The 13,139-nt window shown below is 51.7% G+C and overlaps 4 protein-coding genes across 4 annotated transcripts; 2 read left to right on the top strand and 2 right to left on the bottom strand.

Annotated features, from left to right (window-relative positions):
• Positions 1-520: 520 nt before the first annotated feature.
• On the top strand, positions 521-2,470 carry BO72DRAFT_450143 (uncharacterized protein). The gene has a single exon (XM_040945185.1). It carries the CDS (start codon positions 889-891, stop codon positions 2,326-2,328), a length of 1,440 nt encoding a protein of 479 aa, XP_040799061.1. The 5' UTR covers positions 521-888; the 3' UTR covers positions 2,329-2,470.
• A 637-nt stretch (positions 2,471-3,107) lies between these two features.
• Positions 3,108-4,773, bottom strand: BO72DRAFT_185391 (FAD-dependent oxidoreductase). The gene is made up of 3 exons (XM_040939495.1): positions 4,521-4,773; positions 4,393-4,430; positions 3,108-4,324 (listed from the first exon to the last, which is right to left on the bottom strand). The coding sequence occupies exons 1-3, from the start codon at positions 4,621-4,623 to the stop codon at positions 3,176-3,178; spliced, it is 1,290 nt and encodes a 429-aa protein (XP_040799060.1). The 5' UTR covers positions 4,624-4,773; the 3' UTR covers positions 3,108-3,175.
• Positions 4,774-6,848: 2,075 nt separating this feature from the next.
• Positions 6,849-8,136, top strand: BO72DRAFT_470389 (class I SAM-dependent methyltransferase; the record flags this gene model as incomplete). The annotated part of the gene is made up of 6 exons (XM_040947029.1): positions 6,849-6,983; positions 7,062-7,166; positions 7,245-7,285; positions 7,350-7,790; positions 7,845-7,875; positions 7,927-8,136. 6 exons carry the CDS (start codon positions 6,849-6,851, stop codon positions 8,134-8,136), a joined length of 963 nt encoding a protein of 320 aa, XP_040799059.1.
• A 704-nt stretch (positions 8,137-8,840) lies between these two features.
• On the bottom strand, positions 8,841-12,128 carry BO72DRAFT_479086 (putative C6 and C2H2 transcription factor RegA-like). Its single transcript, XM_040947557.1, has 7 exons — positions 11,924-12,128; positions 11,819-11,873; positions 11,188-11,690; positions 10,371-11,134; positions 10,184-10,318; positions 10,011-10,135; positions 8,841-9,965 (listed from the first exon to the last, which is right to left on the bottom strand). Exons 1-7 carry the CDS (start codon positions 12,075-12,077, stop codon positions 8,936-8,938), a joined length of 2,766 nt encoding a protein of 921 aa, XP_040799058.1. The 5' UTR covers positions 12,078-12,128; the 3' UTR covers positions 8,841-8,935.
• Between the last annotated feature and the right edge of the window lie 1,011 nt (positions 12,129-13,139).

Below are 13,139 nucleotides of genomic sequence, written 5' to 3'. Positions count from 1 at the left end.
GTTAGTTAGCACTTAGCAGGGAGTCTGTTTGATTTGGGTGGGTTAATAATAACTTATCACTAGTTGACTAGTTAACTAACCTAACTTAACTTAGCCAGACCCTTGCGGCTGCCTGACACCACCCTCGGGGCACCCCCGTCATCCCTGAACGCGCATGGGTTGACGAACTTGACGAACTTGACGAATTTGAATGAACTGCAAGTAAGCTTACGGGGCCAAAGATATACTTCGTATTCTGGAAGCGTGGCAGAATATTCCACATGGCCAAAGTTAAGATTATGACATCTCAGCAGTGGAGGTGGCAGTGGGCCAGCGAGCGATCAGATAGGGTCAGACCCGTTCAGGTAAAGCTTCACAGCCTTAGAGTACGCGAGACAGGCGAGGCGAGACAACGACCGGGGGGAGGGATTTTAGTCCCCTCAAAAAGCGACCCTAGTCTACTAGGTAGTTATTGGCCGCTCATTTCGGACACTTGGCGCAAAGATTCACCCCAATTCCTGACTCCGTGGATTTTAAATCCAAGGGTAACCCCTCCATCAACCGATCAGAAAATCCTGTCTAGTCCCACTGCCTCACCATGTTACTTTCCAAACGCAAGCCACACAGAAAACGATCCTCCACCGGATGTCGCACCTGCCGGTACGTATCCATACCCGGCCTTGAGTAAAACAACCACCACCACCACCACCATCACGAAAGATAGATATATAAAACCCAAAAATCAAAAATCATACTCACTCAACGCTTCTCGGCAGGTTGCGTCGCATCAAATGTGATGAAGCGCCCGATGCCTGCACCAACTGCGTGTCCACAGGTCGTACCTGTGATGGGTACGAAGCCCACCGGCTTCCCCGAGCGTGTGGTCCTCAATCCAAACAATCGAAACGGATGGTAGCTGTAGCACACCCAGCACTCACTCAGGTAGCATTCGGGCTGCAGTGGGCCGTGACCTCAGACGAGGGTCGATGTCTGTCTTTCTTCCAGCATCAATCCGTGCAGAACATGGTTGGGTTCTATGATTCGTCGCTCTGGCACCGTCTTATCCTCCGCTTGAGTTACACAGAACCGGCTGTATATCATGCTGCCATCGCCTTGGGGGCCATCAATAATGCCCAAGACAAGAACAAGGTTTTGCGACCAGGCCAGAAGCTGCAGAGCATCTGGTACTGGTTTGGACTGGAGCAGGCGGGACGCTCGATCTCCCTCTTGAACAAACGACACTTTTCGCAGGATCCTCAATTTCAGGAGGTGGTGTTGGTCTGCTGTTTGTTATTCATCGCCTGCGAGATGCTCTGCGGTAACTATGACAACGCATGTGCACATGTCCAGGGCGGTCTGCAGGTTTTGCAGAAGCTGAACATACGAAGAAAGATCTCGGGTGAATTTATTTCACCCGTGGATTCATGCATAGTAGAGACCTTCCTGCAGCTCCAGGCGCAATCCGTCTTCTACGGGACAGGCGTGCACTTCCATGTTGACAATGACCTGGTATCCGAACACCCGTATGAGGACTACCTGGGCACATTTCAGCGCTTGCAGGATGCAAGACGAGTTTGCGACCCACTCTTGAACACTGGATGGCCTTTCGCGGCACGCAGCTGGAAACTGTCAGAAGCCGAGATCATGGCTGACTATGCCATGCTGCATCAAGAACAGCTCTTTCTCCTCTCTTCCATGAGCCGATTCCTGAGCCGATTAGACTGGCTGACGCGTCAGTCGTATAACCAGTTGAGTGAGAAAGAACAGCGCGAGACAGACATGACCACAGTAAACTGCTTCGCCTTGAACTTCGCACTCAAGACTTCTCTTCTGAGCAGAAACACACCCTTGTCCCCTGAACTTGCCCAGGAAAGCGAGGATCTGGTTTCTCTGACCGAGTCTGCGATTCAGAAGCTTCGGGAGCATCCAATCATCACTTTGGACAGCCCCATCGTTCCAGCGTTGTACAATGCAGCAGCAAGAACCCCAAATTATTCCGTTCGGGTAAAGGCAATAGCTCTGATGAGGGTATGGCAGCATGTAGAGGGATTCGCAAACACTGCATTAGTCGCTGATATTCTCGAGGAAGGTCTCAAGATCGCCTTGAGGAAATTGAGACGAGAGATGATCGCGACGTCCCGTGCATTGCCTGCCGGTTTGATGTTCGTCCCCGCCACAGATGGGCAGACCTTTGTACGTATAGGGTACAGGATATTTGGTGCTGAGCACGAACTGTGGCTAAGCCTCGAAAAGAGTCCCGCTCTCTTTGATGCTCTACCGTTCATACAATCTGCCAGTCAATGGTCATGTTTGCGATCACTTGGGATTGTCAAAAGTGCTGGGGCATAGAAGTGGTACCAGCAAGACGATGGTGTTAGAATATGCTTAGACAGAACAAGTCGAGTGACGCATGATGATACCGCAGTTAGACACTTCACTGAGTAATAGGACGGCAAAGGTCTTGTGCTAGCTAAGTAGATCCTCACAAGCGTCAATACAAGTTTAGCGTTAGGTAACAGGTGTCATTCCTGACCTACTCGAATTCAGATCTCTCCTTTGATGCAGACTCATGAATCGCGAAGATGATCGAGTCCGGGGGTCATCGACGGTAGCTTGGCTGGTGCACAGGTTCGTAAAAATTATTGACGAGTTGTCTTAGATCTTCAAATGCTATTTTCCATTATGAGCTTGGAATTTGAATCCGGATCAATGTTGTTTTTGGCACCAGCTCCCCTCCCTTGCCACCCCTCCTTTGCTTAGATCTATGCACGGTGGTTCAGACAATGACAGCCACGCTACAGGCACTAATGCACAAATGTAGTGAGGTGGTGCTGGTGTGGGAGGCGCAGATTGGACACCCAAAAGTACTGTGGCCTGAGCTTGCATTAGTTTGTGCTGCACTTTTCCAGGTCCTCACCGCTGCAAGAAATTGAGGTTGGGCGGAGCCGTCTTACAGAAACTCTTCAATACTCAAGTCAAAATTACAGCGTTTTCCTGGCACCATGAAACAAGATTTTGTCAGCTGAAATTCCCTTCGAAGAACCTGAGCAGATCTGTCTAGCATGCGAGCTATCGAGAGCCACGGCTTGGCAATTAAAGTGGCAGGCTTCCAAATCAAGGAAGTGTGTACGAGAAGGACTGAAGAACTTGTATTGACCACTGCGAAAATCCGCAGAGGGTGGCACGTTTTAGGTGCCTATAACAGGCCCTGGGACGAATGTTTCTTCATTCCCGAAGTTAACACTGGCGATTGCAGGACGTTCTCCCAGTCATGAACAAACTCCGTATTCAGGGTGCTCAGCCTGACTTCACCGCCAGCTCGAGCAATCATCTCGTCTTCGTATTCCGTGACTGCAGTAGATTGGGGCTCTACTCCTGATACAAATCGTTGAATGGCTTCAACCAGGTAGGCTGCATCTGTGATGGAGTGGTTCAAGCCTTGGCCGCGCTGATACGTCATCGCATGTGCGGCATCGCCAGCAAGTGTGACTCGTCCACCGTGATTATCCCAGCGATGGTCCTGAGCGCCCGGATCGAAATCCGTTAAGCCCATGTACCATACTTCGTGGTCATCATCCAACCATTGGAAAGCGCTTTTCCAAGGGTCCGCAAATTGCCTGGCGAACTCCTTAACTTGCGTCAATCTTTGAGCGTTGGACCAGTCGGCTGTCCTCTCCTGCTCCTGATAGGTTGACTGCCACGATATATAGAAGAAGAATGTCCATGATTCAGGCCGATCGGGATCTTCCACCTCATGCATTCCGAAGAAGGCAAACTGTCCGGCTGGATTGATTCCTGCTAGGTACAGAGGATGGAACTGCCGCAAGAAGCGAGCCCGCTCCGCGCTAAAGCGTGCTTGTACGAAGGTCGCACAGTAGGGAAGCGGACGAATTTGCCCTGTCTGTGGGAGCATTAATTGACGGATAGTCGACCGAGCTCCATCGGCTCCTATAACAATCTTCGCTGTGAGAGATGTTTCATCGGTTAGTCGCACGGTGGCATATTGACCATCCTTGGAGAAGTTGATTCCCTGGACCCGCTTATCGTACCGAACGTCCAGGCCGGCTGCCAACAATTCCCGTAGTTTACGGCGACGCAGTCGGTTGAAGAATGGAGCGGGAATAGAGGCCATGTTCTCCCCTGTCGATCCATTGATAAAATTGAGCGCATCACTCTTGCTTGGAGAGATGCTTGGGTCTACCTGCACGGACTGTATCTGCTTCCACAGCTCGTCCGGGATAAGACTTTTCAAGGACTCAGCGCCCCAATGCAAACCCATATTCCAATCTCTAGGGTGAGAGCCAATGCTAGACTGTCTCTCCAACACGACGCAAGGTATATGAGCCTGAAGACATGTTTAGCTTCAGCCCGGCTTGGTGGGTTTGCAGGTATGTTGTAAAGCAGGGTTGGTACCTTTTTCAAACCTTGTGCCAGGGCAAGTCCAGTCGACCCTGAGAGTGAGAGGATTAGCTCCCATTGCTAGATTGGCCGACTCAATTGCGGTATGTTGGCCTGAGGTCAAGCTGTTGAGGTAGCCTTACCTGCACCGACAATCAAGACCGTAGTAGTGAGCTTTGGCTCGGACGTGGTCGCCTCCCCGGGCTTAGCCCCTAAGAGCGTGCGGAGCCATTGCACTATGCCCATGCTCAAAGGGAAGTAGTCTGAGACAATGTGCACACGTAGGCTAGCGGAAATAAGAAGGGCAGCGAGAGGCGCCAACTTTTATTAATTCTCGATAGGCAGATGCAAAGTTTGAAAAGCGACCCAAGGAGAAGGGCATTGTCCAGCTGTTATTGCAGCAATCGATCTCCCGGTGCAGCAGCCATTCGTCAGCCATGGAGGGCCCGGGTTCCCGTCTCTGGTGGAGAACAGGAAAGGACTCTTGCCTGATACAAGGGAAGACATTATTATCCAGTGAAGGAGTACCTTCAATCAGATTACTGAATGCAGCTAGGAGCGCCATGGGCGCGGAGCGGCTCTGACGGACTCTCCGTCATGAAGGAGGGAACACCTTCCCTAATACGAGCGTCAGAGCGTCCAGCTGATTCATGGTTCAAGAAAATTTTGGCATCGATTCTCTCGTTCTCCGTCTGGGCCACTGATAAGCGGGAACGTCATCGCAGTGGGCTGCCATGCTTTTTGCCGATGCTCGAGTGTCTGACTCTCGGACTCACCCCCGCATCTCTCATTGCACCATCGGACGATGCACAAGGAATCGGGATGACACGGGATGGCTGCAGATGCAGGCCATAAATTGGAGCGAGATGGATTGAGGGGGGAAACACTTGTGTCGAAATGGTTTAAAGCTTGCAGTGAAACGTGGGAACCGGGTGAAATTGTACCAGAACTTCTTCAGAACTTCAAAAGAAGGCCGTTGACCAACCGGTTGGAACGAAAAGTGGGTTCAGAATGGAGCCATTTTAGGTTCCACGGCAAATCCAAGACATGTGCCGGGTCAGAAGTGCGGGACAGACTACTAGGGGACTAAGATAGGGGATGTGGAAATATGCACATCACCACTATGATTAATCATTTATCACCATTGACGATCGTTCGTTCTTCCATCACCCTGACCCGAGTTGATGGCGCGGTGCGAGAGAATCAGGAATCCCGGTCGGAGAAGGTCAAATTTGGGCAAGTTGGGAATTCAATTCTTCAGGCTAGTCAGCACTAACTTCCACTAACTAATGGGGGGGTCATTGGGAGGGGGACCACTAACCTGGTTTGGGGGTAGCTGATTACTTTAGTGGGATATAAAGTTAGGTTGAATATTGATAAACGGGGTCATCCTTCTCACGGAGTGGTTGAAGGAGCATAAAGGGGAATGAGTTGTCTTTTCTTGGGAGGGAGGAGAAGGCGGGTGGTGTAGGTAGGAGTAGGACAGATGGGGAGGGAGGTTAGCCTGCAAGTTCAGGCTACTACGGAGTACCCTCTCATCCAACTCCTTTCAGTGAGCTGGCGCTGTACTCAACGCTGTACTCCGTACTGTCTCCGTACATCTACTTCCAACACATACTGTACAATAAGGTAACTTACAGTGAATAGCACCTTCCCAATTGACCTAGACTCTCTCATCCCTGGAAACCGTCCAGGAAACTCAATCATGCTCCCACCACCCAATCACACACTCGAAAGTGGACTCACCGCCCCTCCTTTGCATCATGTGATTTTCAGCAAAGCCTGAAGCATCTGGCCTTCATGGGCACTGCAAGCACTGCAAGCACTGCAATCACTGCAAATCATCCATCCTATCCTTACTAAGTCCGGATAGCAACGAACTAACTAGTCATGCACCAACTGCGGCTTCTCTCTTCCTTCCGATCTTCTTCTTCATCCACCAACTCCAATTTCCTCCCCCAAATCTAATTTAATTCTTACCTTCACACATTCTTCTCCTAGTGTGGGGAAGCAATGGTGGCAGCACCAGATGATCCGTTTCTAATCTCATGCCTCTTTCTCCTCTTTCCTTTCCTTGATCCCTTCTAACCCAGAATCCACCCCCCCCAAGCCTCAATTTGCTTGTCACCTCCTCCCTCCCCTTGTCATTTGCGCAAGGTATCCCCTCCCTCGTGGACTCGAACTATCCCTCTGCGTTGTCAAATTAGTCATTCCTTTCTGGCCGATTGGAATACTCTTCGTATGATTACCGGTTTCAAATATCTATAAATTCAACTCTCCGTGGACCGCCCCCTTCCCCCGGACGGAGTCGATCTCCGCAATCCGATCTGCTAGACTCCTTCCCGATCGCCGCCATGACCCCCCCATGTGAGGAAGAGGATGGGCGTGCACCAACACACCCTTTTCTGCCCGATGATACTCAACGCCATAACCCTTCCTCCGACCTGTCGGGTCATGCGACTGACGAAGAAATGGAGGACGATGACTCGGCTTATGGCGAGGATTCCCTGATCGGAGACGATACCGTCACCTTGTCCACCTATATCACCGACTACCGATTCGAATACGGGCGTCGGTACCACTCCTTTCGCGATGGCGCATACTGGGTAGGCTGGTCCGACTTCAGAGTGATCCGATTGCGCCCCGTTGCGGACTGACTGACCGATTGCGGGTGCGAGTGACAGGGCCCGAACGATGACATTGCGAACGAACAACAAGACTTGGCCCATCATATGTACTTTCTGACCCTCGATGGGAAGCTCCACATGGCTCCCATATGCAATCCGCAGGTACTGTCTGTCGTTACCTGAGTCACTTTTTTTCTTGTGTATAACAACAGAACATTGTCTGACCGATTACCTGCACAGGAAATCCTCGACGTGGGAACGGGAACCGGCATTTGGGCAATGTGTGTTATGCGACCCAAAAGCTCTGTAGGAGGCAGTGACTGACGACGAGCTCATCCTTAACAGAGATATGGCGGATGAATACCCCAGCGCCAAAGTGACGGGCGTGGACCTTTCTCCGATCCAGCCGCTGTTCGTCCCACCGAATTGTGTCTTCGAGATTGACGACGTGACCCTTCCGTGGACCTACGACCCTAATCATTTCGATTTCATTCACGTGCGCGAGCTGTTCGGATGCATTCCTGACTGGGACGAATTCTTCCAGCAATGCTGGCGTTGCCTCAAACCTGGCGGGTATATAGAAGTCGTCGAGCACTCGGTCGAGCCGATCGCGGACGACGATACCGTACCGGAGGACCATTTCTACCGCGTGTGGGGACAGACCGTACTCAACTCGGGGAACATGTCAGGCAAGACGTTCAACATCTGGGCCGAAAGCGCGACGCGACTGCGGCAGGCTGGATTTGTCGATGTGGTGGAGAGACGCTTCCAATGGCCCATGAATGCGTATGGCTGACATTCATTCATACAAGTAAAACCCCATGCTGATCATTATCCCAGGTGGAGTTCCGATGCCAAGTTACACGAATTAGTGAGTAATACAAGCCTCACATCCTCGAAAAATTTGCTCACCTCTTGTCAGGGCCGCTGGAACCAACTGCGCCTCCACGCTGGGGTTGAAGGATTCATGCTCCGTCTCCTCACAACGACCCTGGAATGGTCCTACGAGCGCGCGCAAGTCTTTCTCGCGCAAATGCGCCAGTCCCTCCGCGACTTCGAAACACATGCCTACCTCCCGGTGTCAGTCGTGTACGCTCGCAAACCCTTTTCAACAACCAATCCCTCTTTCTAGGAATCTTTCTTTTTGCTTCCCTATCTCCTGCATTGCATCGTCCCAGACCCTTTGGTCAACTTATATCCCTTTCAGTGCAAGCGTTATACCCAAGTCTTATTCCTTCGAGCGATTTCTTCTGTTATGACAGACATGTGGATGTGTATGTACGGATCGGCTTTGTAGGGTTGTACCTTATCGATGTCATGGATTGAACTGGCCTGTTTGCAACGGTGTCGGAAACCTTGGATACATGGGTATCAGCACTAACGTGGGCTCTTTTCGAGTGTAGCAAGTAATCCATCAGTCCCGTTGCTGGTGGTCGGTAGCTGTGGCCCTAATGTCCCCGAAGCGTCCGTCACCTTTCATTCGAATTTCCGATTTGACCAAAGCGATACATAAGGTACCAAGGTAGTCATGTACCACCTTAGGAGGAAGAAGAACCGAGGCGGCCTCAGCGCTAACTAGCTGCCAAAACTAGTGTTATAGTTCATTACAACTCCGGCCCTCTCTCTACTCTCCTATGTTTGAAAAGTCCCAGTCTCGTCGGGTATTATCCAATCCAAGGTCCAAGCCTAACTCCGGTGTCTACATTGCTAATTCATTCTGTGGTAAATTCTTCACGTGAAGCCTTCAGGCTTGCAAGCTCGGCACTTATTCGCAGCCAATACTCCTGATGTGTGTGATGTTACAACAGGCGGGAAATGTGCTGTACAGGGTCATTACTGAGGCCCGTTGCGATTAACTTAGTTATGTCCTGGTATTACACTCTCCATATCTTACAGTGATCGACACACAAGCGACATGATACAATTCTCACTTATTGCGTAGACTTGGCCGCATTACCCAAATCACCCATCAACTGAAAGAGCCCCTGGACCAGTGGAGGAAGTGCTTCGTTTGAGGCATCCGCCCGCAGAAGCCCCTGCGCCACATCCATTGTCTGTCTCGGATCGGATACAAATGCAGGTCCCTGTGGCCCCTGTAAAGCCGGCGATCCACATCCCAGCGAAATGAACTTCTGCACCTCCGTCGTCTCTTCCCCGTCGAGATACGTAGTGGGAAATTGGTTGTTCCGGGGGTTCAGGCCCAGCGATCGGCTGCCACCGGCCTGCCCGGTCGACTTCACGCTCTTGGCTTTGGAGACTACACTGTAGGACCAGAAGGCCAGACTCGCGTAGTACACCCCAACGGCCAGAAACCCAGTGAGTGATCCGGGTGCCATGGCTTTAGCGGCGCGAATAACTTGACCCGCGTGCCACACGGCGCGCCGCGAGTCGCTGCTCTCGATCCATTCGAGGGCACTGTGGTACACCCGACGAGCCTCTCTTTTGTCTTCCTTGCCAGCAAAGAGCTGAAGTTCTTCGAGAGACATATACAAGAACATGGAGATCACTTCGTGGACTAGGAACACCTCAGGTCCAGGAAACTCAGACCATTCGTAACAGACCATACGGAAGTGCTGCAGGGCCTGTGATAGCTCCTGGTGCCGAGAGCTGATTACTAGCCCATTCCAGTGCTTGGAGCTTCCCTTGGAGATGAAACTGAAGCGGTGATACTCAGTGACCATCGCTGCTAAGCCGTGCAAGACGACGAACCCAGCAAATTGTGAATCAACACGTGTTTGCAAGCGGGACATGTCTCTCATAGCATCGACCAGTGATGGCAGTCGCTCCCGGCCAGTCAATCCGGAGGCCAGGTAAGCATCCCTCCACTCCGTTGACGACTTCGCTTCCCACAAGGACCGGATAGAAGGAAGGGGAAGTTCCAGCTCCGCGTACGAGACGAGAGGGTTGACATTCAGCATCAGCGCGGTTTGAGCATCATGTAGAAAGAGATGGTGTACCAGTCTAAGCCGTCAGCAGAGTCTTTAAAAAGCGATTCACAAGTCCTACCGCTTGAATGACTCCAGCTCCGCCCAATCCCGCCACTTTTGTTCGAGTTCCTCCGGAGTATCTGCGAGACTAGGGACGATTATTGTATACACAGATCGTCGAAGTCTTAGGGCTCTTCTGAGCATCTGGGAAGTGTCAGCTTCGAATAGCGCCTCAGCATATTGCGAACGAACCGTAAGTAGAGGCTGTTGGAAACTTTCCGCAATCTCCGTCCTTCGACCGTTTCCGCTCCAGAGTCCAATATCTAGGACCAAGGCGAATGTTTGAGAAGCTCGCAGATCACGAGTCGTCCGGTTATCAGTTTCGTACTACCTAGGTCAGCGTCTACCTCCCGGGACATTTTCGTTACCTCAAGCATACCTTATCTGAGATTTGCAGTCGCACGATCTCTAGTAGTGCGTAGCCCAGTTTGCGGATAGTTGGAATAGTGGACCTTGTTGCTTCCGCGGCGGCGATGGCGGTAAGGGTGTCGGAGCTTTGTTCATTGATCCGGAATGTTGGGCCGTGGATGTAGGAATCGACCTGCCGGCTCTGATATGCAAAGTAATCCTGTATCAGCCCGTCCAAAAGCTCTGTGCTCGGAAACGACTTCATGATCCGAAGCGGATTGGCTTTCTGGCTGGCCTGCAGCACCATCCCGAAAATCAGATCGCGGCTCCCTGCTGACAGTCGTTCGGAAAGAACTCTCCGTTCGGATCGAAGACTTGTATCGGGGCTGTCGATAGTCCCGGGAACAGCAAGATCGCATTGGTGTGCAAATGCATTGTCGCTCTGCGCAGGCTTCCACGCGGACAGCGAGGAACGCTTATAAGCTTCAGCGCCCAGCGCAATTTCACTCTCCACATCCACCCGGTCATTGGGTGCCTCAGGAGCGGGGGGTGCATGATGTGTGATCCCTTGGGAGTTGAAGTATTCGAGAAGTCCAAAGTCTATTTCGGTGAGATCGAAGTTGAATGGTATGTTTTGGTCGAAGTCCCCATAAGCATACTCCTGGGTGTGGTTCAACAACGGATCCAGATCCGGACGTGAGAGAGAGGTGATCAGAGAATCGGGGATGAATTCCGGGAAAAAGGTTCCATCGATGCTAAAGATACCACTTTCGTGGTCCAGGCTGGGAGAAATTGCTAGCAGGCAGTCCGTCAGCTGACACCCAGTTAAGCGAGATGGGTCACGGTACCATCGTAGCTGGTGGTCAGTGGATCCTCCAGCGGAGCCGAATCAGCTGCCTGAGGCCGGAAATTACTGACAGGGAAATCCGGCGTGGCGAACGTAGGGTCGATGGGTGGCGGCAACTCATTCATGATGGGTGCTGGCGAGGGAAAGACGCCTTGTGTCTGAGGGGTTTCGAGGCACATTTCGGTCTCGTCAGGCTCATCGTATGCTGGTGGGAGTTCAGCCGGGGTGCCTGGCTGCTGCAGATCCAGTGCATAGCAGAGCAACGACAGACCTTGCGATGATGAACCGGGAGACATCTCGCCGGGATTTGCCTCCTGCCAGTCGCACTCCAGCTTCTTGTCTCGGCACCGTCGGCAAGGCTTCTCCTCGTCACACTTGAGCTTTGACGTTGCGCATGCTCGACAGGCTTGGGAGACACGGCCACTCTTGGCGAAGACTGGCGGCCGTTTTCTCTTGCCGTCGCGGGGTTGATCATGACCTGCGGCGTGACGTTTCATGAGATCCCTAGTTGAGGTCAGTAATGTAGCGACCCATTAAGAACAATTGAGTCCGCTTTGGGCCGGCGAGCTTCTCGATCACTGGAAGCTCACGGAGTTCATGAGTTTGCGACAAAAGGAAAGAGGGCGACTTACGGTCTAGCGAAGCCTTTGTTGCAAATGTGACACACATAGGGCTTCTCTCGGGTATCTACAGAGCAATTAGTCTTCTTCGTGCGAGCTCGAATAACAAGGACTTACGCGACCGAACATGGCGGATTAAATGGTCGGCACGGTTATAGTGTTTCTTGCAGAAACCACATTGAAAATAGCCATCGCGGGCTTTTTGGGCTGATCTTGAGGGAGATTGCACGGAGGTAGAGGGGGCAATTTCAGTAGGTGGTTCCTCTAACATTGTTGAGAATTTGACATGATGGTGTGTGTGGTGGAGGGGAGAGTGAAGGAGATGATGGGCGTACAGTGGGAGGGGGAAGAGAAAATGTTTGGGTGGTTCAGGATCCGGGGAAGGAACAGACCGGGTCAAGTGCATTGCGGGGAAAAGGACCCACTCGACTCCGTAGAACTCGGCTGCCTTACTAATTCGTGCTCGTACACTTACTCGAACTACTTGCTATGGATTCTAGCCTGTTTAGAACTTGTCGACCACAGGTGGTCACTTGCACGGTCAATTGACCCATTGACTCATTTTCGACACATGACTCAGCGAGAATTAATCTCTCATCCTACCTGTCTGTACTGCACAGTAGATCTGAACCAAACCAGCCGAACCGAAATCAGCCGAGACAATCAACCTGAAAAGTTCCGAGTGCACGAGAAACAGACCAAGAGGTAAGAGACGACGATCTCAGCTCTTAAACCCAAAGCATTGACCGGTGCTGGTTGATTAGTTGCTCTTGGGGAGAAATGCTGACGCTGAACACCTCGCTTCGGGATGTGGAGGCACATCCCGGCCACAGCCTGCCCTGGCGGTGGCGGCGACATACGCTATCCACCAGAGCATCTCCACTAAGCCTCCTGGACTTGCTTTGATCGTGCGATACAATCAACCAAGAACGGGCAAGTAGACACTCCACAGACCAGCCCGTCTAGTTCCGAAGCGTAGTTGCTAATCTGCTCTTTGATGGTTCACCACAGCAACAAACACGAAGCCAGGCCCGGTACACTTCTTCTTACATGGGCCGCCAATGATGCTCAACTAGACCGCCAAGCCATTGGACTACTGGCGACGCTGTGGCGATGAAGCATTAAGGAAATGGCAGGAAGGCGATTTTTATCCTGGCACTGTAAGCAGGACTCACTACTATACGGCACGGCACTTTGAACACCAATAATACTACCTACCACCTCAGCAACACCAGCGCCCTCAGTCTAGCTCCCACGGATTGAAAGAACCTTAAGCATCTGATTTAGCTCGATTGAATCTTCATGATAAAGCATTCGCTGGACCAATTCCTTC

The sequence above is a fragment of the Aspergillus fijiensis genome (assembly GCF_003184825.1).
Source record: "Aspergillus fijiensis CBS 313.89 unplaced genomic scaffold BO72scaffold_42, whole genome shotgun sequence".
In the NCBI taxonomy this organism is placed as follows: Eukaryota; Fungi; Ascomycota; class Eurotiomycetes; order Eurotiales; family Aspergillaceae; genus Aspergillus; species Aspergillus fijiensis.
The sequence above is the reverse complement of the archived record's forward strand: the minus strand, read 5'-3'. Positions and strand labels throughout refer to the sequence as shown.